This window comes from Pipistrellus kuhlii, unplaced genomic scaffold (genome assembly GCF_014108245.1).
Source record: "Pipistrellus kuhlii isolate mPipKuh1 unplaced genomic scaffold, mPipKuh1.p scaffold_m20_p_1, whole genome shotgun sequence".
Lineage (NCBI taxonomy): Eukaryota > Metazoa > Chordata > Mammalia > Chiroptera > Vespertilionidae > Pipistrellus > Pipistrellus kuhlii.
The window spans coordinates 119,314,272-119,340,539 of NW_023425404.1; the positions used below are offsets into that span (position 1 = coordinate 119,314,272).

Below are 26,268 nucleotides of genomic sequence, written 5' to 3' on the forward strand. Positions count from 1 at the left end.
GGCCTCTTTGAGGTCAGGGTGGAAGGATGAGACAACCAACAGACCACACCTCAGCCAGGCTTCCATCCTTTTGCACTGTCAAAGAGCAGTCAACACAATGAAGTAAAATATTGGATTGCAGTCACCTGCTGTCTCTCATATATGGGATACAGAATTCCAGGCATACACTTAGCCTAATAAATTTTAAAATACATTTTGTAAGCACTGAGAAACATACCAATATGATATTAATTCCATATTCACATTTAGATAACCATTAAGATTGGGTGCCACCCTAGCTGGTTTTGTTCAGTGGATAGACCGTCAACCTGTGGATTGAAGCTCCTGGGTTTGATTCCAGTCAACGGCCCATGCCCAGGTTGCAGGCTCGATCTCCAGTATTGGGGGTGCAAGAGGCAGCCGATAAATGATTCTCTCTCATCACTGATGTTTCTATCTCTTCCTACCCTTCTCCCTTCCTCTCTGAAATTAATACCTATTTAAAAAAAAAAAAAAAGATTCTTTGCCTATCTCATTCCATGCAGTGAGATGGCCATGACAGAATCTCCAGGGTTTTCCCCCCCCTATTTGTTTAAAATAGGGAACTTCCTATTTTTTTATTACAACAATAATATATATATATATATATATATATATATATATATGTATATATATATATACTAAAGTAGTTTGACAGCTATGAGTGTGCAAAAGTTTACCCTTTTTTCATATATATATATATATATATATATATATATATATATTTATTTTTTTTACTGATTTCAGAGAGGAGGGGAAGGGGAAGAGAAAAAGAAACATCAATGATGAAACATTGATTGGCTGCCTCCTGAACGCCCCCCATTGGGGACTGAGACCACAACCCAGCCATGTGCCCTTGAACAGAATTGAACCTGGGACCCTTCAGTCCACAGGCTGATGCTCTATCCACTAAGCCAAACCAGCTAGGGCAAAAGTTTACCCTTGCATTATTATTGTATATTTTTCTTTCCATATGAACAACTAAACTTTTGCCCACCCCTATAATTTCCAAAAAGACTATAGAATAATAAAAAATAAAATAAAAATACACACATTCTCAACAATTTAATGTATAACTCGAGTTTTAAATAAACTTTAAATAAAATACATATAGTGTGGCTCAGTGGTTGAGCACCAATCTATGAACCAGGAGTTATGGTTCAATTCCTGTTCAGGCCATGAGCCCAGGTTGTGAGCTAGATTCTTCGTGTCGGGTGTGCAGGCCACTGATCAATGATTCTCTGTCGTCGTATTGATGTTTCTCCCTCTCGGAAATCAATAAATTATCTATATAGTAACCTAAGTGAACATTATGGCAGAATGACAAGAATGACCAGTCAGTGTACTGCCACAGTGGTAGTGCTTCTCAACCAAAAGCCAGGCCCATGGCTGGCAAGTGCAGTGGCAGTGGCAGGAGCCTCCCACCTCCAAGGCAGCACTGAGGAGCAGTTTGCTGAGCAGTAAGGAGCTGGGAGAGGTTGTCCGAATGCTGGCTTAGGCCCAATCCCCACAGGGAGCAGGCCTAAGCCAGCAGGCAGACACCGCCCAAGGATACCCAGACTGCAAGAGGGCACAAGCTGAGCTGAGGGACCCCTCCCCACTGAGTGCATGAATTTCGTGCACCAGGCCTCTGGTGTGTGTGTATGTGTATTTTTTTTTTTTTTTAATGAAAAAGAGTAGAAAAAATGATAATGCATTCTTATCCAACAGCAGTAAGACAAACTTCCCTAATTGAAATTGCAAAACAAATAACAGAAGTGTTTGTCACTGCCCTGGCTGGTGTGTTCATTTGGTTGGAGTGTGTTTCTGTACACCAAAAGGTTGTGAGTTCCAGTCAGGGCACATACTTAGTTTTTTGGTTCAATCTCCAGTTGGGGTGCATCTGGGATGCAACCAATAAATTTTTCTCTCCCTCTCTCTAAAATCAAATAAACAGCCCTAACCGGTTTGGCTCAGTGGGCCTGCGGACTCAAGGGTCCCAGGTTCAATTCTGGTCAATGGTATGTATCAATTCTTGGTTGCAAGCACATCCCCAGTGGTGGTGGTGGTGGTGGGGGGGGTGTGCAGGAAGCAGCTGATCAATGTTTCCAACTATGCCTCTCCCTCTCTATAAAAAAAAATATATATATATATATATATATATATGTATGTATGTATGTATATATTTTAAATAAATAAAATCAAACATATCCTCAGGTGATGATTTAAAGCTGGGTATGTCACTAATATACTAAGAAATCCTATTTCAATGAAAAAAAGATGTCAGTTTTTAAAATGGGCAGTGAATTTGTAGTCAACTGGCCTTTTTATCCATCAAATTGTTAAAAGATTAAAGACTAAAGATAGACAAAGTTGCCTGTCTGGTGGGGTTGAGCATCTACCTATGAACCAAGGGTTCAACTCCCATCAGGGTACATGCTTGGGTTACAGGCTTGATCCCCAATAGTGGGGCATGCAGGAGGCAGCTGATCATTCTTGTAATTGATGTTTGATTCCTCTCTGAAATCAATAAAAACAACAAAAAAATTTAAATGGTTTAAATGGTAAATGTTTTTAAAAAAAGACACAGTAGAAGGAATCAATCTCATACACTGTTAGTGCAAGTTTACCATCTTTTTGAGTGATTTGGCAGTGCCTATTAAATTTCAAAATACACATAGTTTGTGACATTTCTGCTTCTAATAGTCTAGTCTACAGAAGTACTCATACTACAAAGACTTGTTCAAGGATGCTCATTCAAGATCATCATGTGACCTTTCAGAGCAATGCAGGTAGAGACCTAAAAGCTTTCAGAGAAGAACATCACAAAGTTTCAGAAATAAAAATGGCTTCAAGCCAAGGAGAGAGGACTAAGGAAAGCCATTGTGATGACACTGATCTTGAAGTTCCAGCTTCCACAGTTGTGAAAATAAATGTTTAGGCCCCCAAGTCTGTGCCATTTTGTTATAGCACCCTAGCAAACTATACTTTTTGTTTTTTTAAATATGTGTATTTTATTGATTTTTTTACAGAGAGGGAGAGGGATAGAGAGAAACATCGATGAGAGAATCATCGATCAGCTGCCTCTTGCATACCCCCTACTGGGGATGTGCCCGCAACCAAGGTACATGCCCTTGACCGGAATTGAACCTGGGACCCTTCAGTCCACAGGCCGAGGCTCTATCCACTGAGCCAAACTGGTTTCGGCTAAATATACTTTTAAGGAGACCAATCAACTATTTAGCGAGTAGAACACAATGCTCATCCCAGAAGGAGCAGCCATTTGTTTTGACAGGAATAGGCACATGTTCAGGATTTATGGATATAGATATGCCTTTCCTGCTCATGGTGTTTGATGTACTGGTGTCCTGTATCGCTGTGTCAGAGCAAGGGAACCATTTTACAACAAAGGAGGTTGGGAGTGGGCACATGATCATGGAAATTTGGTCAGAAAGACTAGTAGAGCTGTCAGCCTGACAGTGCAGGGGAACACCCTTTGAAGGAACATCTAAAGCACTAGCTCATAGGCAAAGTGCCCCAGTATGCCACATACACTTAAGTCCATGACTTACTTGCCTCTGCTGCTGGGTTAGGTAGATCACACACAGGTGGAAGCTAGAGTTTCCCTGCTGGGAAACTGTTCTGGTCTCTGCAACTCTGGCTTCCCCAGGTTGACAGTTTGATTTCCAAAAGGGGGGATGTTTTCACCAGGGTAGGCAGAGTCCCACTGAAATTTTACCTGGGCACTTTGGCCAGAAGACAGCATGCAGAGAGGAGTCAATGTTGGCAGGAATAATCGACCCTGATCACTGCTATTACATAATGAAGGCAAGGAGAAATGGTACCCAAGTGGTCTGGTTGGGTGCCTCTTGCCTAATGTTATGGTCTACAGACAGGTTTAGCAGCCAGTCTGAAAAGGGCATAAAAACCAGGGGCTCAGACCTGCAGAAATGGTGTGGGTGGTGCCACTAGGTGAGCCACTGAGGACCAATAGTGGTGCTAGGTGAAGGTGAGAGAAATTTAGAACAGTGGAGGAGGAAGACAGTGAGGATCAATGGAGGCCCTGCTGTGGCAATGAGGGCTGTAATTTGTCTCTGATTTTTCTTTAGGAAAGAAGTCCCTTTCTCTTCCCCCTCTCCCCCCACCTGCCTCCTAATTCCAGGAGGAGCTGTTCCTCAAATTTATACCAAGAAGTAAATTTAAGGTTATAAGAAGTGGACTATAGTTGCCATGGTGTGAATACTTAATGTACTGCCAAAATGCATGTTGGAATCTTTACTCCCAGCATGATGGGGATTAAGGTGGAGCTGTTAGGAGGTGATTAGATCATGAGGGTGGAGCCCTCTTTAATGGGATTAATGCTCTTATACACCAGATCCCACAGAGCTCTGAATTGTGAATATATGACAACAGAAGATGACTGCAGACTTCCCACTCCAGAACTGTGAGAAATAAATCTCTGTTGATAAGCTACCCAGGCTGTGTACAGTGGAACCACAGTTCTTGAACCTAATTTCATTCCGGAAGGCTGTTCGAGAAGCAATTTGTTTGAAAACGAAGTCTTTTTCCCATTAGAAATAAAGTTGAATGAATCAAACCCCCAAATGATTCCTTTTTCACCTTTCTCATGTACACAGTATATGTTTAATGTACTGTTTAAAAATTAATTCTTTTCTTAAATTTATCAAACCACCCCCTCGTAGCCTAAAGTGAATTTTTTAGAGGCTGGATGGGTGGATGGGTGAGTGGGAAATGATTGACCAAAGAACCTATATGCATATATGCATAATCCAGGGACACAGACAATAAGGTAGTGAAGGCCTGGGGTGAACTAGAGGGGGGGGGGGGAGGGAAGAGGAACATCTATAATACTTTCAACAATAAAGTTAATTTTAAAAAAATAATTTTCATATATCACTGCCTCTGAAATGCCCTCACCAGCTAAATGCTTATCTTTTTATCCAATCAACAAGAGTTTTCTACCCATTCAGTTGCCTGTGGTTATTGTTTTGTGAGCACTTTCACGCCCTTAGCAACATTAGCACTCTGGATGGCCTCTTTATGTTTTAAAACTGTGCTAATTGTCACTAGCAACAAAAGCATTCTCTCTTTTGTTTGTTGCCTAAGAGAGCCTCAGGATCAGCTTGAAAGGGCTGTCAGGTTGAAAACTGGAGACATTTTTCCTGTAAACAATTTTGTAAAGAACCGAATTGTTTGAGAAGGCAGACATTAGAGAAATGAGTTTTGACTATATTCTGTCATGGCAGCCCAAACAGACTACGATAGTAGGGAATATTGTAATGCTCGGCTTAGATCCCCTCAGGACTGAAGGACTTCCGCCTTCCTTGGCACTGCCTCTGCTGCAGAAAGCACCTTTGCCAATGATTACACACCCTTTCCAGGAAAGCCTTCACACAATGAGGGCTAACATTATATTTTTTACCGACACAGGAATATAAAGGTCATCTACCTAGTTTCACCTAGGAGAACAACTGAAGGGCCACCAGCTTCGGCTCCTTATGGGATTGGCTGAAGTCCTCCTTGAATGTGCATTGCAAGAAAGGGAAAAGTTAAAAACAAAAACAACAAAGAAAACGAAAGTGCTTTGCACGCTCTTTCCCTTGAACGGGGGTGGTGGTCCCAGAAGCATTCCTTAATAAACCTGCAGTTTGAATTTCATCTCAGAACTGGCTTTCTGGGGGAACTGAACCTGTGACATATAATCATGTAGGGGAATGTCCTTATTTGGGGACGATACAGATTGAACTGTTTCTGGGTTAAATGCCATGAAGTTTGCAAGTATTTTCAAATTGTTCTGGAAAAAGACAGGGATTTGTATGTCTATGCACAGTACATGGCAAAACGTTAACAACTGATGAATGAAGGTCAAGTGTATACCTACTTATAGTTTCTTCTGTAGGTTTGAAATTTTCCAAAATATAATGTTAAGGGGTTAAAGCACACACGTGGCAAATTAAGAGAAGTTCAATGTAGAGCTATAAAAGGAAGCTCCAAAAGAATTGACTGAACAGCAAGAGAGGGGTGTATTCTGAAATTCACGGTACCAAAGTTTCAAAATTAAGACAGTGTTCAACATTATCAAATAGTTACAAAATGGTCAAGTAAGAAGACTAAAAAGTGGCCCACCGATACATTTAGTATCCAAAGGTCCCTGATAATCTTGGGGTCAGAAAGGTCAATAAAAAAAATGTTATAGGCCCCTGCCACCTAGCACCTTGCTCCTTCTCTACAGATGGTCATTTAGTTGAAGTACCATATATTCGGCTATATTGTGTGTGTTTGTTTTTAATGCCGTATTTTCCAGCGTATAAGACGACATGTTCGGTACCCAAAGCTACACTGTGTTCTAGTAAAAAGCCTGCTCAGATTGGCCAGAGTCAGAGAGGCGGTCTATTAAAAAAAGAACTGGTGTTGCCTCGGAAGTGGGGGGTAGTCTTATACAGCGAATATAGGCCTAAACCTAGGTTTTAACTGTAAAATTAGGGGGTCGTCTTATACGCCGGAAAACACGGTATATTTTATTGATTTTACAGAGAGGAAGGGAGAAGGATAGAGAGCTAGAAACGTCCATGAGAGAGAAACATTGACCAGCTGCCTCTTGCACACCCCCTACCGGGGATGTGCCCACAACCAATGTATTGTACATGCACCTGACCGGAATCGAACCTGGGACCTTTCAGTCCGCAGACCGACGCTCTACCAATGAGCCAAACCAGTTTCAGCTATTGTGTCTTTTTTAAAACATATTTTTACTGGTTTCAGAGAGGAAAGGAGAGGGAGAGATAGAAATATCAATGATGAGAGCGAACCATTGATTGGCTGCCTCTTGCACGCCCCTTACTAGGGATTGAGCCTGAAACCTGGGCAAGTGCCCTTGACCGGAATCAAACCCAGGACCCATTAGTCCACAGGCTCACATTCTATCCACTGAGCAAAACCGGCTAGGTCTGTTGGGTTTTTAAGACTTAAAAAAACACACATATATATATGTATATATATTCTTTAAGGTCTTGAAATAGTCCCTGTAGGGGTAATATAAAGCCACTCGGATATTCACAACTTATTGGGAGAGGCATATAAACTCAAATACTTAATGCACTGTGATAGGTATAAGAATGGAGAAACTGAGAATACAGAGGAGAGAATAAGGGGAAAGGAAGAAGTTAGTAGGGAACACACACACACACATTTACTCTGCATATTTAAGAAACAGGATAAACGAGCCATTACAACCTGTCTTAACCATGGAATTAGTTTGCTTGCAAATTAAAACTTTAGAAATGTATTCCCAATATTTAAAAATCGAGGCACTTATCACAAAACCCCAATTTCTGGCAAATTGGACAGATCTGGTAACACTCGGCTAAGGTTGGGAGGAGGCTCTAGTGGAGGCAAACGCTCCCCATACCCTCAGCCAGCTCCATGGATTTAAGGTTCTTGTCATTGACCTTGATTGGATTTCTGATGCCCCAAGGCCAGTGCGTAACTCGTCTCACCCTAGTCCCCACCCTACTCGTTAAGGGCCTGGAATGGCATGCTAAACATCCTGGGCAATGCCATTAATCTACATAATGGTAAAAGGCTCAGGTTGTCGTTTTCTTTGTTTTCTTGGAACAGAGGCCAGACGGATGAGATTCGCGTTTGGGGAAGCACTTAGGTTCCCAGGCCCAAATCCCGCCCCTTGACTCCGGACCACTCGGTTTCCCACTTCTCTCTAACACTCGCATTTTCACTTCATTCCTGATTTTTGCCCCTAAAAAACCACTGACGGTCCCCTCTCCCTTCCTGGCCAAGTGAGCACCCACCCCCCACCCGGAAGGCCCGAGCACCTGCCTCTCCGGCTGCCTCTTCCACCTGCGCCCGGCAACGACGTTCCCTGCAGTTCCCCAGGCTCGGGAGTCGATACCGATAGCATCGCTCCGCTCCGACGGGGCGGAGCTTCCCCATCGGTGCGCTCGGCACTAGGCTAGTGCTGCCTAGCCCCGGCCACCATCCAGCGGGAGGCGGAGCGAGTCCAAAATGGCGGCTCTCAGGCTGGCGCGCTCCGTGCTGCTGAGGTTTTGAGGTGGTCGCCAGGGGTCGGGGGGAACGATTTCCCCGCCGCGGGGGCCCTAGAGGATGAATCGGGGGCTCTGCTAAGGCTAGGCGGCGGCGGCGGAGAGAAGTGGCAGCGAGTGCTGCGGTGGAGTCCACGGAGCGGGATGTGCGAGAGTTACTCCAGGTCGTTGTTGAGGGTCTCGGTGGCGCAGATCTGCCAGGCGCTGGGCTGGGACTCCGTGCAACTCAGCGCCTGCCACCTCCTCACGGACGTCCTGCAGCGCTACCTGCAGCAGCTGGGACGGGGCTGCCACCGGTACTCGGAGCTCTGTGAGTACCGGGCTGGGTGCGGGAGGGCTGCCGCCTCTGGACAGTCCCAAGTGACACCTCGCGATTCCCGGTCGCTGCTATCCCGGCATCTCCGAGGCGCCCGTGTCCTTCACCCCCCTGCCCCGAGTTCGGGTATCTTCCCGACCCCTGGCGCCCCATCCACTCCCACTGTCCCTGGAAACTCTAGTCATCATCCCTTCGGTGCCTCTTCCTTGTCCGCTAACTTCCCGCCTCCAGCCGGGAGCCTGGTGCCAGCTCCCAGCTCCACACCCTGCTCGCTCGCCCGCTCGCCTCGGATCTCAAACCGCGCGTCGTCGCCGGTCTGGCTCACGGTCTGGGGTCTGGCTGCGTGCAGGACCACCTCCAGGATGTCTTGCAGCCCCCTCTTACTTTGCTTCTCTCCCTGCCTTGCCTGCAAACTACAACTAGTTGTCACAGGCGCTCCGTCTACCGGCCGCTTCGTACGAGGCTCGCCACCCTCAGCTCCCCCGCACGCTCCCTGGTTGACAGCTCTGCTCCGTTAGGGACTCTGCCTCCCCTTTCCGCGTCTGCTCACTCCGCAGGCAGCATCTCTGCCCACTCTTAACCCAGGCCGGCGTGGTCGGTGTCACTTGGATGAACTTTCACTGAGATGAACACACACCCGTGTGTTTCCTCCTTCATATTTTTTTGTCTGGTTATCAAAGTGTGTGTGTGTGTGTGTGGGGGGGGTGTTATAGACCATTTCCAGGTAATCTGAGACACAGTACCTTTTTGGCTTGTAAGTGAATGCCTGAAAGTGGCTTTTAGCTGGGAGGTACTTGATATTTTGTGGATGTTTCATAGAAGCCACACATCGTCTCCTTGTGATGGGATGGTCTTGTTTGGAGAGGGAACTAACTACCCCTTATTTAAATTTCAGATCCTTAAGGCAGTACACTGGAGAACTGGGTGAAGTGTTTCATAGGAAATTTTGGTTTTTGTTCAAGTGAAAAATTGAGGCCCATGGAGGATACACTTTACTTCTTAGTCCCAAGTTCCATTGCAGCTTCCATGTGCTGCCAAATATAATGTATCCATAACACAAAATCTGGCTGTGTCATTCTTAAAAGTGTTTTAGTTGTTCACAGGCAGAAGACATAAACTCAAACAATACACAGTTCCTTTTGTGGGCATTTTTCTTACCTTCTGCTATCCTTGCCATCCTATTTGCAATCATGCTGAGCTACCTTACCTGCCTTTTCTGAAACATTTGAATCTATCCACTCCTATGTGCATGCTGTTTTCTAGAGTGTCCTTCACCCCCTGGCCCACCAGTAGAACTACTTATATTTTGAGATTCACTTATCACATTTGCTTTAGGAAACTCATGTTATCTTCTCTCATAAGTCTGTGCATATTTCTGTTGTTATTTAACACCTTGGTTTGTAATCATGTGTATTTAGCTCTCATCTTGTCCCATCTCCTCTCCAGTAAGCAAATTTATAATGTTTGTATTCTGTAACCTAGCATGCTAGGCCCCCAGGAACTATTTGTTGAATAACTGGATGAACTGATAACCCACTACCATAATACCTATGTAATTTTTGAATTTTAAAAGTGTGTATTTTTTTTATGTTTGATTGCATTGATACTTCTATTCTAAATTTGAAACTGCTCATAGCTCTTATTCATTGCTATCTTGAAAGTGCACCACCAGCACACTTCTTGGCTTTTGCTTCTTTTCCTCCCCTACTTCCCTCCCACAATTTCATGATCCTTGAGAATATTGTTATGGTTATGCATAGTCCATATTATATTTTTGCTACCAATTTCCCTAAATAAGGACAGATGTACTATACCTTAAGGTTATCAGAAAATCCCCTGATTATATAGTCACCTTTTACACCTGAAACAGAATATGTGCTGGCACTCCAAGCAACCAGGTATTCCAAAGTCATTAAGTGATTTTTGTTATGAATTAATGTGAACCCCTTTCCTAGTTGCTCAGTTTCTGTAGTTGATTTCCTTGCTTTCAGTGGGAATGCAATTATCAGATTCATTAATCTCCATTGTGGTTTGGTGACTTAAAAATGCCAATTTTTGGTATACTTATTCGTTACAGACTTTTTAAAAAATTATATATTTATTGATTTTTTACAGAGAAGAAGGGAAAGGGATAGAGAGTTAGAAACATCGCTGAGAGAGAAACATTGATCAGCTGCCTCCTGCACACACCCCCCATTGGGGACGTGCCCGCAACCAAGGTACATGCCTTTGACCGGAATCGAACCCGGGACCCTTCAGTCCGCAGGCTGATACTCCATCCACTGAGCCAAACTGGTTTCGGCTCATTACAGACTTTTTTTTTTTTAAGATTCTAAGATTTTTTTTTCTTTACTATAATTACTTTAACCTCGAATTCTGTAACCTCACATTACCACTATACAATCTTATATCCAGTGCCTTTATACCCTTTTTGTCTTTTTGACAAACACTTATTGAGCACCATTTATGAGCTAAGCACTGTGCTAGGTTTTGGAGACATTAAATTACTTAGGCACAATCCCTGCCTATAGGTTTGTACATGGCTGTCAAAATGTCAACAACAACAAACTGATGGTATTTATTCCTTTAAAAAAAATTATCTCAAGTTAAAGCAAGCATCAGAAGTTACTATAAATTCAACAAATAATGCATTTTTAGATTTCTCTAAGGCAATGATTTGTCAAAGCATACATGGGCTTTATATGTTGTATTATGTATAAAATATGTATGAGCTGAAATCAGATGCTAAATACTTCAGAATGATTCTTAGCACTAGTACTGTAATTTTTGTTTGTTAATCCTTACCTGAGGATATTTTTTCCTTTGCTTTTCGGAGAGAAGGAAGAGGACACACACACACACACACACACACACTAGTTGCCTCCTACATTCACCCCGACTAGAGATGGAGAACAAACCCAAAACCCAGATACATATCCTTGACTGGGAATTGAACCCTTCACCCTCTGGTGCGTGGGCCCAACACTCTAACCACTGAGCAACACCAGCTAGGACAGGAATACTATAATATTTGCATAGCGTAGGCAGTAAAATGCAAAAGGAATAAGGTAAAGGAGAGGCGGTTGTGGGCTATGGATTCTGGGGCAAGATTACTTCACAGAAAAGATGACATTTGAGTTGAACTATAAAGTATGGTTGTCTAGGAGGAGAGCATGCCAGGTTAGAAAAAAACATAAACTAAGATACCCAAGTGAAATTAAACATGATAAAAGTACTAGTGAGGTGGCCCGCTTGACATATTTAGCCAGTTGAAGCATTTTAGAGGAAAATATTAAACAGAGTGAAATCAGGTAAGGGAGGAACTTAAAAGACAGAGAAGCTAAAGTGTGATAGAAATCACTGCATACTCCTAAGGAGGGGAACAGTGCGATGAAAGTGATATTTTAAGGATATTGTGCTGTCAGTCAAGTGCAAGAAAGACTCAAGTTGGGAGAACTTGAAACTATACTGAGATAATGATTTTAGGAATAGACAGAAAAAATTCTGAAATCCAGGGCCCAAAGGGAGTTTCACCCCCTTAAACTATTAACAGTTGGATATCCTTCCAGAGCTTTCCTCATGTTTGTGGGCAAGCAAGTATCTAATTTTTACAAACTTTTATTTTTTTATTTTTTATTTTTAAATATATTTTATTGATTTTTTTACAGAGAGGAAGGGAGAGAGATAGAGAGCTAGAAACGTTGATGAGAGAGAAACATCGACCAGCTGCCTCTTGCACACCCCCTACCAGGGATGTGCCCGCAACCAAGGTACATGCCCTTGACCAGAATCGAACCCGGGACCTTTCAGTCCGCAGACCGACGCTCTACCACTGAGCCAAACCGGCTTCAGCTAATTTTTACATACTTTTAAATTATTCTTTTTTATTTTACATCATGATTTAGTTTCAGACATAGAAGTTTGAAGTAATCATAGGTGATTTCAGTAAGAAAACAAAATTCTTAGGGTATTGAAACTCAGAAATTGAATTTTCATAGAAGCTATGAAAGATGTAGAGAGACATTAAGTTCTGCTAAGGGTAGGCATAGGAGAAACAACTTTTTCTAAAGAGTATCTCACTATATCTAAGTTGTATTCTTTTTATCTGTATGTCTTATAAATGGTGTCTTTTTAAAAAATATATATTTCATTGATTTTTTTACAGAGAGGAAGAGAGAGGGATAGAGAGCTAGAAACATTGATGAGAGAGAAACATCTATCAGCTGCCTCCTGCACACCCCCCACTGGGGATGTGCCCGCAACCAAGGTACATGTCCTTAACCAGAATTGAACCTGGGATCTTTCAATCCGCAGGCTGACGCTCTATCCACTGAGCCAAACCGGTCCCAGCTAAATGGTGTCTTTTAATTACATTAAAAATTTTTATATGTAAATTACCTTTATGATCTAAGTTCTTTCTCTAAATTTCCTTGGGTTTAAAATGATTCAGCAAGCAGTGAATGATGAATAAGTAAAGTAACAAATCAATATCTCTCTTCCTCCTTTCCTCCCCTTCTTTAAAGTAAATAAATGAAAATTTGATTCAGCAGTATAATTCATTCAACAAGTATTTATTTTTAATATGTTTTTTATTGTTGATAGTATTATAGATATCTCCCATTTCCTCCTTTCTCCCCCCACAAGTTCTTTGGTTTATCTCTTTTTGTCTCCCCAACCCCACATCGAGGTATGTCAGTTTGTTCCATGTCTCCACGTTTAGGGTTTCATTTTGTTGGTTAATTCATTTTGCTCATTAGAGTCCACAAGTAAGTGAGATCAAATGATATTTGTCTTTCTCAGTTTGGCTTATTTCACTTAGCTTAATATTTTGCAGATTCATTCATGCTGTCCCAAAGGGTGAGAGATCCCTTTTTTATAGCTGCATAGTATTAAAGCATTAATAGTGTAAATGTTCCACAGCTTTTTTTTACAAGTATTTATTGAGTGCCAACTATATGCTAGTCATTGTCTTAGAGATGACTAAGATGCATCCCTAAGAGATCATTGAATAATAGAGAAAATATAATGGTCATTTACTTAGGTAAGTACAGCATTCTAGTTATCTAATAAAAAAATAATAATATTTATTGGGCATTTAATTGTGTCAATCACTGTTCCCTAAACTTTGTTTAATACCAGCTGATTGTTAGTATGAATTGTCTGTGGTATTCTGGTTGGTCGTCAGATCATATTTAAAATTAATTTTAAAAATCAGCTTTCTAGCCCAGGATGGTGTGGCTCAGTAGCTTGGGCATCATCCTGTATACTGAAGGCTTGCTGGTTTGATTATCTGTTAGGGCCCATGCCCAGGTTGCAGGCTCAATCTTCAGGGGCATGCAGAAAGTAGCTGGTTGATGTTCCACTCTCACATCAATGTATCTTTCTCCCTCTCCCTTCTTCCCTTACTCTAAAAAAATCAATAAAGATAATTATTTTAAAAGAGAATCAACTTTCTAATATATATTTTAATATGTTTTTATTGATTTCAGAAAGTGGAAGGGAAAGGAAGAGAGAGATAGAAATAATCAGTGATGTGACAGAATCATTGATTGGCTACCTCCTGCATGCCTCCCCATGGGGATCGAGCCCAAAACTTGGGCATGTGCCCTGAAGGGGAATTGAATCATGATTTCCTGGTTCATAGGTTGACACTCAACCACTGAGCCACACCAGTCTGAAAACTCTCGAATATTTAAATAATATGCTAAAATTTATTCAATTCTTTCTGACAGCTAAGTCTTGAATATGTAACATACTTGATTTTGATACATATTTAGCTAATATTTTTTCTTAATATTTTTTAAATATTCATGGGATTTTCTTAAAATAATTTGCTTTGCTTTTGACTTTGTTTCAGATGGCCGAACAGACCCAATTTTGGATGATGTTGGTGAAGCTTTCCAACTTATGGGGGTTAGTCTTAATGAACTAGAAGACTATATTCACAATATTGAACCTGTCACTTTCCCACATCAAATTCCTTCATTTCCTGTTAGTAAGAACAATGTACTCCAATTTCCTCAACCTGGAAGTAAAGATGCAGAGGAAAGAAAAGAATACATTCCTGATTACATGCCACCCATTGTGTCTTCTCAAGAAGGTTTGTGATGTTTTTGTTTCTTACTCATATATATAGTTTAATGGGTTTTTAATTTTTTTAGTTTTCTTAACTGAATTATGTAGAATGCCATACTAATTTATAAATTCTAGAAATGCAATAAAAATATTTTAATACTAGAGGCTTAGTGCACAGGCATGGTCCCTAGGCCTGGCCAGGGAATGAAGTGCGAGCTGCTGGTGTAGGGCAGTTCCCAGCTGACTTCTGGGCCCTGGGTAGCACCCGGGTCCCCGGGCCTCCTCGTGCCCACTGCACCTGCAGACATGCAGTGAGTGCGGCCAGATGCCTCACTGGGCTGCCCAGAGGCACCGCACGGAACCCAGGCGGGCAACGCTCTCTCTTCCAGCCATCCTTACAGACGGGCTCCTGCGCAAACCCACAGGGAGCCCGACTGGCCCAGCTTACCCAGAGGCCGAGAGAGTGCGGGTGGGCTCCTTGCAGGCTCCGAGCATGTGAGTGCCCGCTGCCAGTGCTGCGTCGCCAACTCCCACCATGTTCTGCACCACCCCTGGTGGTCAGCACATGTCATAGCAAGCGGTCAAACAACTGTCTGAGGGTACAATGTGCATATTAGGCTTAACAAATTATCCTAATCTTTAAGTTAACAAACTTGCAGCTAGCATCACCAGGTGGACATGTGGCATAATCAAGGTTATGTCTGATGAGGCACTTATTTCCTTTGTAAATTTCATGAAGGGAGAACAGAACATGACCACAAAAAAAGTCTTATTGGAGAACTAGAGACCTGGTACACGAATTCGTGCACTGGTGGGGTCCTCTTGGCCTGACCGGCAATTGTGGCTGATTGGGACCAATGGGGGCTGGCTGGCCTGGGCTAGGGACCACAGGAGGTTTGGCCAGCCTGGGGGAAAGACCATGGGAGGTTGGCTATGGAAGCGCACTGACCATCAGGGTACAGCTTCTGCATTGAGCGTCTGCCCCCTGGTGGTCAGTGCACGTCATAGCTACTGGCCGGCTGTCCAGTCATTTGGTCGCTTAGGCTTTTATATATAGAGATGAGATGTTTAAGTAAATAGAAAGCCTTTGAAGCAGAAAAATTGGGGTAGCTCTTTTTCTCCTGCTTATTAATAATGTGAGTCATATGTTCCTGGGACATTCACTAATATTTTACAGATTTACCTCCATTTTTTAATGATATGTAGACATGTTTGGTTATATAGAATTTTTTATTATAAAATAATAGCTAATCAGGCATAGAAACTACATAATCCCCTCACCCAGCTTCTTTGTAACTGCCTAAAATTCTGATTCTTCCCCACTTTTGAATTTATTTATATTTGCAGCCTTTATTGCCCCTGAGGATACCTTACTGTTTATAATTCTGTAAAGTCATTCTTTCAAAACCATTATTCCCTAATGTCATTGTTTTTTTTATCTTGGAGACTTATATTTGTTAGGACTTTTCTAAGCATATATTTACTTCATTTTCAAAAATCTTTTTAAAAATATTTTTTTATTGATTTCAGAGAGGAAGGGAGAGGGAGAGAGATGAAAACATCAATGATGAGAGAGAATCACTGATCAGCTGCCTCCTGCACACCTCCTATTGGGAGTCAAGCCCACAACCTGGGCATGTACCTTTAACTGGAATCGAACCAGGGACCCTTTCGTTACAATCTGAAAGGCCTACACTCTGTTCACTGAGCCAATCCAGCTAGGGCAATATACTTACTTTAAAAACATAACAAAAGCATTTCAATATCAACATTATCAAAGGAAGATTTCCTGGTCAGAGGCCTGATTGAAAAAAACTGACATTTTTCCTTATGGACAAGTCTGTCAAATAGGCCTGGAATTCCTTCTTTGCTGTTGTCATTAAATGTAATTTATTAAGCTTTCTAGGCATTTTTATGAGGGTCATACAAAATATTAATCCATGATATGTTCTCCTGTACTTTAAAAATACTATTTGCGTGGCTCTGAAATTTTTAGGTGAAAGGCACTTAGAAATACACAAAATTTGGATTTGTGCTAAGAAAACTTAAGGCATTGTGTAGGAGAAAGACACTAATATGTGAATAACTGGCACATCAGTGGTTCTCAAAATGATAGTTGATTATGAGTTTTCTATCAGTGAAGTAGACAGTAGTAAAATTTAATGACCACACTTATGCACATTATCAAATGGCATGTGATTGTGCCGAAACTGCTATCTTCATTTAAAAAATTTCAGCTCAACCTAGCCATGTTCAGCCAACCTATGAACCAGAAGGTTATGGATGGATTCCCATCAGGGCACTTGCCTGGTTTGTGGGCTCATTTCCCAGTAGTGGGCGTAAAGGAGGCAGTTAATCAATGATTGTCATCATTGATATTTATCTCTCCCCCCTTCTCCCTTCCTCTATGAAATTACAAAAAAGACATAGAGAAAAGAAATTGGTTTAAAAAAATTTTTTTTCAGCCCATTTTCTCTCTGCCTTTTGGAGCTTTCTAAATCTAACTATTTTGTAATTTGCATATCTTTCTGTCTTGTATTATACCTTCTATTTAATAGTTAAACTGATTTTTTTCTGGCCTCTTTAATAATTTGGACTCAGGTGGACATTTAATCTAAATCCTTGATTTGTGCATAGGCTATGTTTGGTTCATACATCACCGTATTTAGAGAATTATTTTATAAATACCCTCTAATAAGCTCATACTCAAAACCAAGGCTAGGACTTTGATAATAATTTCCACTTACCCATTTGGTCCTTTTGTTTTATATTTATAGCATGCAAATAATACACAATAAAATTCTCTCAAAGTGATATAGTTATCATGTTTAAATATTGCATAGGAAGTATAACTAAGATATCAGACTTATATTGGGAAGTGAAAGAGTATGAAAAACAGGTTAGTAATTTTAGGTCTGAAATTACTACAGTAAATTTTGAGTTTCTCTTCTAGAATTTTGAAGCAAAGAATCTTATTTCTTTTGACTTTTTATGCAATCTATAATAATCAAAACATAATGTGCTAATTAGACCAGGCGTCCTTCTTGTTGACCTTCTGGACAAAGCCGAGCTGTGTGGGAAGCCCAGGTCCTGGGTGCCTACTGGTAGCTGGAGGGCAGCCTGGGTCCTGGGTGTCAGAGGGAAGCAGGCAGCTGGGGGAAGGAAGGCCTACTCTTCACAAATTTTGTGCATCGGGCTTCTAGTATAAATTATAAACATTTAAAAAGGAAAATAACAAGCTTGAACACTGTTCTCTTTATTTTTTTATTTTTTATTTTAAATAATTCTTTATTGCTTAACGTATTGAACACTGTTCTCTTTAGATAGCACATATGGATTCTTTAAGGAGTAGGAATTTGCTTATCCTATGCATATGATTCATAAGGATTCATTAAGTAATAGGCAGTAAAATAAAATGGCAGTATAATATAAGCTATGCATATGATTCATAAGGATGCATTAAGTAATAGGCAGTATAATAAAATGCTTATCAAAACCTTTCCCCTATTCAGGGGAGAGAACATAAAATGTAATCCTGTGGTTACTATTTTTTAAAAATATAGCCACAGAGGTCATCTTAAATCATTACAATCTGAAATTTCTTTTTCATGGGTATAGAATGTTAGAAAGTTCCTAGTCTTCTGTTAGTGGTGTGAAGTGTGACAGACATGAACAACTTCGATAACATCTGTTTGCCAGAGTCTTTATTTTCCTTTTATTTCCTCAAGAGCCACATGTGAGATGCCTAACTTTGGTCATAAAATATTAGCAAAGTGCTGTCATGGGACTACCATTTTATCAATCTTTCAACTTGGTTCATGTCAGAAAAAAGCACTAGAATGGCTTCTCTATGATGGTGAATGTATAAGAATAGAAGGACTTAACCACAGTTAGGGAAAAAAGGAAAAGAATAGGACTGAAGGGGACAGCAGGATATATACCGTGTTTCCCCGAAAATAAGACATCCTTCGAAAATAAGACCTAGCGCATGGAAAGATAAGACATCCCCTGAAAATAAGACCTAGTGCAACTTTGGGAGAAAAAATTAATATAAGACACTGTCTTATTTTCGGGGAAATGGTAGTAGAAAAAGCCTGGGCTTTATGAAACCATTCAGACATGATTCAGTAGTTATTGAGTTTATAGTGTTATCAAGTTACTTTACCTTTCTGAACCTTATGTTTATCATCTGTAAAAATGTATCACAATAAATAATTTTTAAATACAAAAACACACACAAACTCATAAATACAGAGAACAGATTTGTGGTTGCTGGAATGCGGGGGGTGGGGTGCGAAATGGGTGAAGGGAGTAAAAAAATTCAAATTTTCAGTTACAAAACAATGTCATGGGATATAATGTACAATACAACATGTTAACTGTATTGCATATATGAAAGTTGCCAAGTGTATAATATATATCCCTAGCCCTTTAGGTTTTTTACACCACCCTCTGTTTTTGCCTTAAATGCTTTTTAGGCCCCTTTTGTTATAGCTCCCCACCTACCAAACCTGCCTCTGCTGAATCTCTTTCATTTTCTTCCAGTGTATTTGTTGAAGAATCTGGGTGGTATGACTTACAGGATTGCCATAGTCTGGATATTGCTGACTCTATACTCATAGTACAGTTAAATGTGTTTCTTGCAAATTGGCAGCGAGAATCTGAAGCTGGATCAGAACTATAGTTCAATACCTTTGGCAGGATATATGCAGTGTTATGTTTCTTCATCAGGAGGCTAATTTCTAGTTTTCACTTTTTTTTTTATATTAGCGATGTTGATGCTCAATGCCTAAATCCATTCATTCATTAGGGGTTGCAAGGTAGAAACATTCATCATTTTGTTTTTATTTCATTCTTTTTTAAAAAAAAATATAAATATATATATATTAATAATATTAATAATCAATATTAATACTGATTTTTTACAGAGAGGAAGAGAGAGGGATAGAGAGTTAGAAACATCGATGAGACAGAATCATTGATCAGCTGCCTCTTGCACACCCCCCACTGGGGATGTGCCCGAAACCAAGGTACATGCCCTTAACCGGAATCGAACCAAGGACCTTTCAGTCCGCAGGCTGACTCTCTATCCACTGAGCCAAACCGGTTTTGGCTATTTCATTCTTTAGTGGAATAATTTTATAAGGAAATCCTTTCCCTCATCTATTATTGAGTTATTTAGTGGTATAATTCATAAAGAGAAAGGAAGAGAAATGCTTGATTCTTTGATTTTATATACCTAGTTTTTAAGAAAATGAGTTGGTTCTTGGTCAAACATAGCTGACTAATTATACCGTATTGCAACACAGATTGTCCCATCTTTGGCCAATGGCAGCTTCTTCAATCAGGCTTCTAAGTATTTTTGACATGATTCTAGTAGTCTGATAGAGCCCATCTATCTGCTATATCAAATTGTTCTAAGCTCATTTGTATATTCTTGTCCTGTACTTAGAATCAGTCTTTTACCAAGAAATCCTGGCTTCTTGAGAAATGGCATTTCAAATCCACAATCTGGGCACTTGGTGTACTTATTACAACTGGGTCATCATTGTTACCAGGCAATAGTAATTAAATATTTATACTTAAAAACATACATGTAGATGTATGTGGATAGGTAGGTAGATAACTGATAAGGTAGCTAATGAGTTTATATAGATGTTTCCAATTCAAATTCAGGACCATAGCGTTTTTACTTTTATGTTACACCAATAAATAATTTTGTTCATAACAAAAATTTAGTTCCCAGAGATATAAAAAGATGATAGAACATTCTATAATTATTTATTTGCCATATCCTAGATTACACATACAATATTAATACTGTATTGTTCATGATTACTGAAATGGGTAAAAAAATTTTGTTACTTCTGTCATCCTATTCACTCCCATTTTTTAATGATTGTACCATGTGCCCATTGTTATATCATGTAGCTACTTTCTTGAGTTCTGTCACCTCATTTTCTGAGTTCTTCTAATTTTTTTAAAAAAATGTTTTTAATGATTTCAGAGAGAGAGAGAGAGAGAGAGAGAGAGAGAGAGAAACATCAATGAGGTGAGAGAGTCATCAGTTGGCTGCCTCCTTTCTGCTCTCCACTGGGGATTGAGCCCACAACCTGGGGGCATGTGCCCTAACTAGCAATCAAACCGTGACTTTCTGATTCATGAGTTAATGCTCAACAACTGAGCCACACCGGCCAGGGCTGAATTTTTCTAATTTTTATTTTTAGTCTTTCATGCCTTTTAGGCCATTTTAAAATAGAATATTATAGTTCTCATCTGTATTTTGACTATGTGTTTTTCGTTTGCTTTCATTTTCTAGATGCTATTTTGATATTTCATCATCTTTTTTCCTATAGAAATTGCACATGTGAATATAGTTTTTTGAACATATAGAAGGAAGTTCAAGGTAGTTTTCTAACTTGACAATGCTCTTCATGTATTGTTCAAAAGTAGAGTAGCTTTCTGAAATTTTCCATATTCTTCACCAATTTTATCTGAATTTTCTCTTTCCTTAATACTAGTTTTTCTTTTTTCTTTTCTGCCCAGTTGTGATTCTAGTCCCAGCAAGTTTCCTCTCAGTGATCTCTGTCCTAGAGAGAGTAGCAGAAGGTTGGGTTTAAAAGCTCAAGGGCTTTTCCTCTTCTCTCCCCTGTAGATCTCACCCCTACCCTTGTAGCCAGACCCTTAGCCTTAGCCACTCTTCTCACATGACCTGCCAGACTTTTAGTGAATACCTATTAGCTTTTTTGAGGTTCTTCTCTTTCGAGCCAGTCTCCCCATTGCTTCTCTCCAGTTGTTTCTGTACAGATGGGGTAATACTCAGGTCTCATGGCTTTTGGTGGTTGGTCATCACCCTCTTGTATTTTGGCATTGATGCATATACTTTTGTCATCTTGTAATGTAAATTGCTTTATTTTATGTGATGTTTTGGGGAGATAAAAAACTGCATTACCACACCTGCTACTTTCTTCCAGGATTCCCTTTATTGTCTTTCCTTGCATTTATCTCTTTTCTTCAGTGATGTCATACTCTCTTCATTCTCATTATATAACTAATTCATTTTCTGTGCCTTTCATGTACTCATCTTCCATAGTTCTTCGACCTCTAAAATATTAGTGCTCCCAAAATTTGTTTCTTGACCTTTTCTCACTGTAATCAGTCTCAGTGTATGATCTTCTCTACTTTCATCTATCATTTGCATACTGTAGACTCTCCAAACTGTATCTCCATACCACACCTTTCAGACTCTGTATCCAGTTGTCAGTGGGCCATTTCCACATTTCCCAGAGGCACCTCGAATTGGTATGTCAAAGGCTATACACATTCTTATACTTAATACACCTCTGTTATTTAGTCACTTAAGCTAGAAATGTGAGGCGTATCTCTGACCCCTTTCCTCGTTTTACTTCTTCATTTCCCATTCCCAGTTCTGCTAATTTTGTTTTCTAAAAATTTCTAAAATACTCCCCTATCATTCCCTTTGTTTAAGTTTTTATCTCTTGTCTGAACTATCCTTATCTTCTATGATAAATTGTTAAGTAGAAGCAAGTATATTCCATAGTATAAAACAATTTATTGTATTAGCTTTCTCTACTTACAGTTTCAATAAGCAACCATTTTTTCTCAAGGAAAACAAAAAATGTCTATGGAGAGCAATTTCTTTTTTTCATTCAAAATAGAAACAGCTTTATTCATTGCAGAGAAAAGATGTTTATTCTTACAACAGAGTACTTAATGAATAGAAGAATGTTAATGCGGAAATTTGCACTGCTAAATTATTATCACTAAAATATTAATATTGTGTTTATTTGCCAATCTACACTAATAAAAGAGAAACATGCAAATTAACCACCACTCCACTACACCCATCAGCCAATCAGTAGTGACTATACAAATTAATCTAACAAAGATGGCAGTGGCCACGGAGCTGGAGTGAGCAGGAGGCTTGGGTTGCCTCCCATGATGGAGGAAGCCAAGCTTCCTGCCTGCCCTGATCGGCCCTGGCCTCCGCTCAAGGCTATAAAGTTTCAATTATAGAAGATAAATAAATCCCAGATATCTGCTTCCAGTCAGCCCTGGCCTCCACTCAAGGAGGGGCTGGGAACTTGGGTCACTGGGGGGTGTGGCCAGCCTGAAAAAGGCTATCAGCCCCTCACCCAGGTTACCCCACGCTTCAAGGGAACCCCCATCCTGATCCGGGACACCCTTCAGGGCAAACCAGCTGGCCCCCACCCATGCACCAGTCCTCTGTCTATATTAATAAAAAGGTAATATGCTAATTACAATGGGAGACCTTCCAGATGTTCTTCTGGACAAAGCCATGGTGGCAGGGCCGAGGTAGACGTGATCAGAGGCCAAGAGGGGAGGGCAGCTGTGGGTGATCAGGCTGGTGGGGGGCGAGGCCATTGGGGGTAAGCAGACTAGCAGAGGGGCCAGTAGGGGGTAAGCAGTCCATCAATGGGGGTCAGTTAGAGGTGATGAGGACAGTGGGGGGGGGGGCAGTTTGGAGTGAGCAGGCCAGCAGGGGGGAAGTTGGGGGTGAACAGGATGGTGGGGCGGGAGTGGGGGCAGTTGAGGGTGAGCAGGCTGGCAGGCAGAGTGGTTAGGGACAATCAGATAGGCAGGCAGGCAGGTGAGTGGTTAGGAGCCAGCAGTCCCAGATTGTGAGACGGATGTCTGACTGCCGGTTTAGGCCTGATAATTTGTAAACCGGCAGAAGGGCATCCTTTGAGGGGTTCCAGATTGGAGAGGGTGCAGGCTGGGCTGAGAAACACCTCCTTCCCTAACCCCCCTTGCAAGAATTCCATGCACCAAGCCACTAGTAGGAATATAAAAGCAGCTTTCACCGAAGCCGGTTTGGCTCAGTGGTAGGGCATAGGTCTGGTTGCGGCCACATCCCCAGTGCGGGTGTGCAGGAGGCAGCTGGTCGATGTTTCTTTCTCATTGACGTTTCTAGCTCTCTATCTCCCTTCCTCTCTGTAAAAAATCAATAAAATATATTTAAAAAAAATAAATTTAAAAGCAGCTTTAAGATAATTTGTCCTTGATATCACATGGTATATTCATAAGCATTATCTCATTTAATCTTGAAACAATCCTTAAATAGCAGGTGCTGCTATTATTCCCACTTTACAGAAGGAGTGGAGTAGTGGGAGTTTTTAAAAAAAGGGTGAATTGCCGAAACCAGTTTGGCTCAGTGGATAGAGCATCGGCTTGGGGACTCTAGGGTCCCGGGTTCAATTCCGGTCAAGGGCGTGTATCTTGGTTGTGGGCACATCCCCAGTAGGGGGTGTGCAAGAGGCAGCTGAGAGAATCATTTGATTCTCTCTCATTGATGTTTCTAACTATCTCTCTTCCTCTCAGTATAAAATCAATAAAATATATATTTTTAAAAAATAAATAAATAAATAAATTTTTTTTTTTAAAAAAAAGGGTGAATTAACTTGCCTTGTGTTACATTGTGTATTGGGAGCTGAGCTGGATTAGGATAGTTGATTTCATTCAGTGCTGTGTGTAGGGTCCCCACTATATATCTAGTCCTACACAAAGAACCGTAATTAAAGGTAGACACATGAATAAAATGTTTCTCCCTCCTCACTTTTGGCCTTGCTTTCTGTGGTTGTTGGAAATCTCTGCTTGGGCAGGACATTCCTAAGTGGAATAATAGTACCATCATTAAGGCTGTCTTCTTAATGGGCGGGCTTGCAGAATGCCCTGGGCCCCAAATTTCAACCTCATATCTAGCTGCTCCCTTCACCCTCTCAGGTACTTTTCCTTCATGACTTTGCAGGGCTGGAGTGCAAGGGTCTAGGCAAAGCTTTCTGTGCATCCACAGTAGTTGCCCAGAGTTATGGTATTTGTTTGTTTTTCTTCTGAGCCATAAAGGTTGTATGTGAAATAAAACCAAAGGCTGATTTGTGTTGACTTGTCTATGACATTCATTACAAATTTCTTTTTGTAAACCTGTAGGGCCCTCCATGGGGAGACTTCTGCCTATTTTTACATAATAATTTTCTTCTCATTGCTTCAGTTTTCAGTCTCCAGAATCATTAACTTGCTTCTGCTTCCCCAAAGGGACGATGCACCTCCATATCTTTACTCAGGCAGATTTGGAGTTCCCCTCCTTTTGGTGCCCATATGATATATCGGGAGGGGCAAAAGTAAATTTACAGTTGTTCATATGGAAAATAATACAATAGTTAATAAATAGTAATATAAGAATAAACTCTGTATTTCACATGTTCACAACTTTAAATCTACTTTTGCCCCGATATATTTCTGCCATAAAACTTCATATATTTTGTTATAATTAATAGTTGTATTTGTCTCCAGAGCTTACACTGGTCTTGCTTCCTATTTATTTATTTATTTATTTACTTATTTATTTATTTTTGTTAAGTCTCACAGTCTGATATTTTTTCCCCATTGATTTTTGAGAGTGTGGAGGAAGAGAGACAGACAGAAACATTGATGTGAGGAAGATACATGGATTGGTTGACTCCCACGTGGGCCCTGACCTGAACTGGGGATCAGACCTGCAACCCAAGTATGGGCCCTTGACCCGGAATGGAATCAAAGACCCTTTGGTGCACAGACTGTGCTCTAACCACTGAGTGCACTGGCCAGGGCTTGCATTTATCGCTTTAAATCCTACACTCATTCTCCATTTCACTTTTTGCACAAAACCTAAGTCCTATTACTCTACCTGACTGCTATCCTTAGGAAAATTTGTTCAGAATTTTGGGGAAGCAGTCCAAAAAGTAACTTACTTAAAGTAGCAAAGCTATTAAGTGACAAATATGGCAGTGGAGTCCCAATTTCTTAGTCTTAACCCAGTATTCTTTGCATTTTTTCATTACCATTATGTTTATTCTCAAAGTACAAGTATAGAAACGGAAAGATGTATCTTGTGACACTTCAAGTGTTTTCTTTAACTTTCAAATTGACTTCTTGAATAGAGTTACTTTTTTCAAAACCATGTTATGATAACATTTTATTCAATTCTTTTACTCATTACTTTTTCTTAGAAATGGTTTCTTGACAACATACAGATTAAATTAAATAATTTTAAAATATGGGTGTTTCTTGCTTTGCATTCAAACCACCAAAATTAGCCCTTGCCTGGCCGGTGTTGCCCAATGGTGAGGGTTCGACCCAGGAACCAAGAAGTTGCAGGTTGATTCCCAGTCAGGACACATGCCCCGATTGTGGCCTTGATGACTAGTAAGGGGTGTGCAGGAGTCGGCCAATAGATGATGTTCCTCTCATTGGTGTTTCTAGCTCTGTATCCCTCTCCTTCCTCTCTTTAAAAATCAATAAGAACATACTTTTAAAAAATAAAATAAAAAGTAGAGGTATATACATTTCAAAAGAGAGATTAACAGTACAGGCATACACAGATTTAACAGACTCCAATTTATAGTGGACTTGGCCAAAAGTTTTTCCTCCACTGAATTTGTTTTCCCCCTTTAATCTGTTGGATTTATAAAAATAATACATTTTCACTGTTATAATAAAATGATTTTTATGTTCCTAAATCAACAAGTAATCTATCTTATCAAGTGCCTTAGAAAAATTAAGAAGAAAAAAAATCTTGATGTTTTACTTACCACAATCACCAAAATTGTCAATTTCCCTTCAGGCATCCAGATCAAGAAAAGGTTTTATTGTTTTTCCCCAAATTTTTAAATTTTCCAGAAGCATAGCATTTTTGCTATCCAGTCATATTTCTTGGAAATTTTCGTGTGTTTGTGTGTGTGTAGGGAGGTCAAGGAGTAGTAGGGCAAGAGATGTGCAATGGCT

General features: G+C 40.5%; 1 protein-coding gene across 2 annotated transcripts in view; it reads left to right on the forward strand.

The window, feature by feature from the left end:
• The first annotated feature begins 7,998 nt into the window (after positions 1–7,998).
• TAF3 (TATA-box binding protein associated factor 3) overlaps positions 7,999–26,268 on the forward strand; it is a 162,320-nt gene continuing 144,050 nt past the window's right edge. The window contains exons 1-2 of one of the 2 annotated variants that reach the window (XM_036461359.2): positions 7,999–8,385; positions 14,249–14,491. In XM_036461359.2, coding sequence (XP_036317252.1) covers positions 8,220–8,385; positions 14,249–14,491 — 409 coding nt within the window. In that variant the 5' untranslated portion in view covers positions 7,999–8,219. The remainder of the gene's footprint in view (positions 8,386–14,248; positions 14,492–26,268) is intronic. The other variant, XM_036461354.2, reaches the window with a different exon arrangement.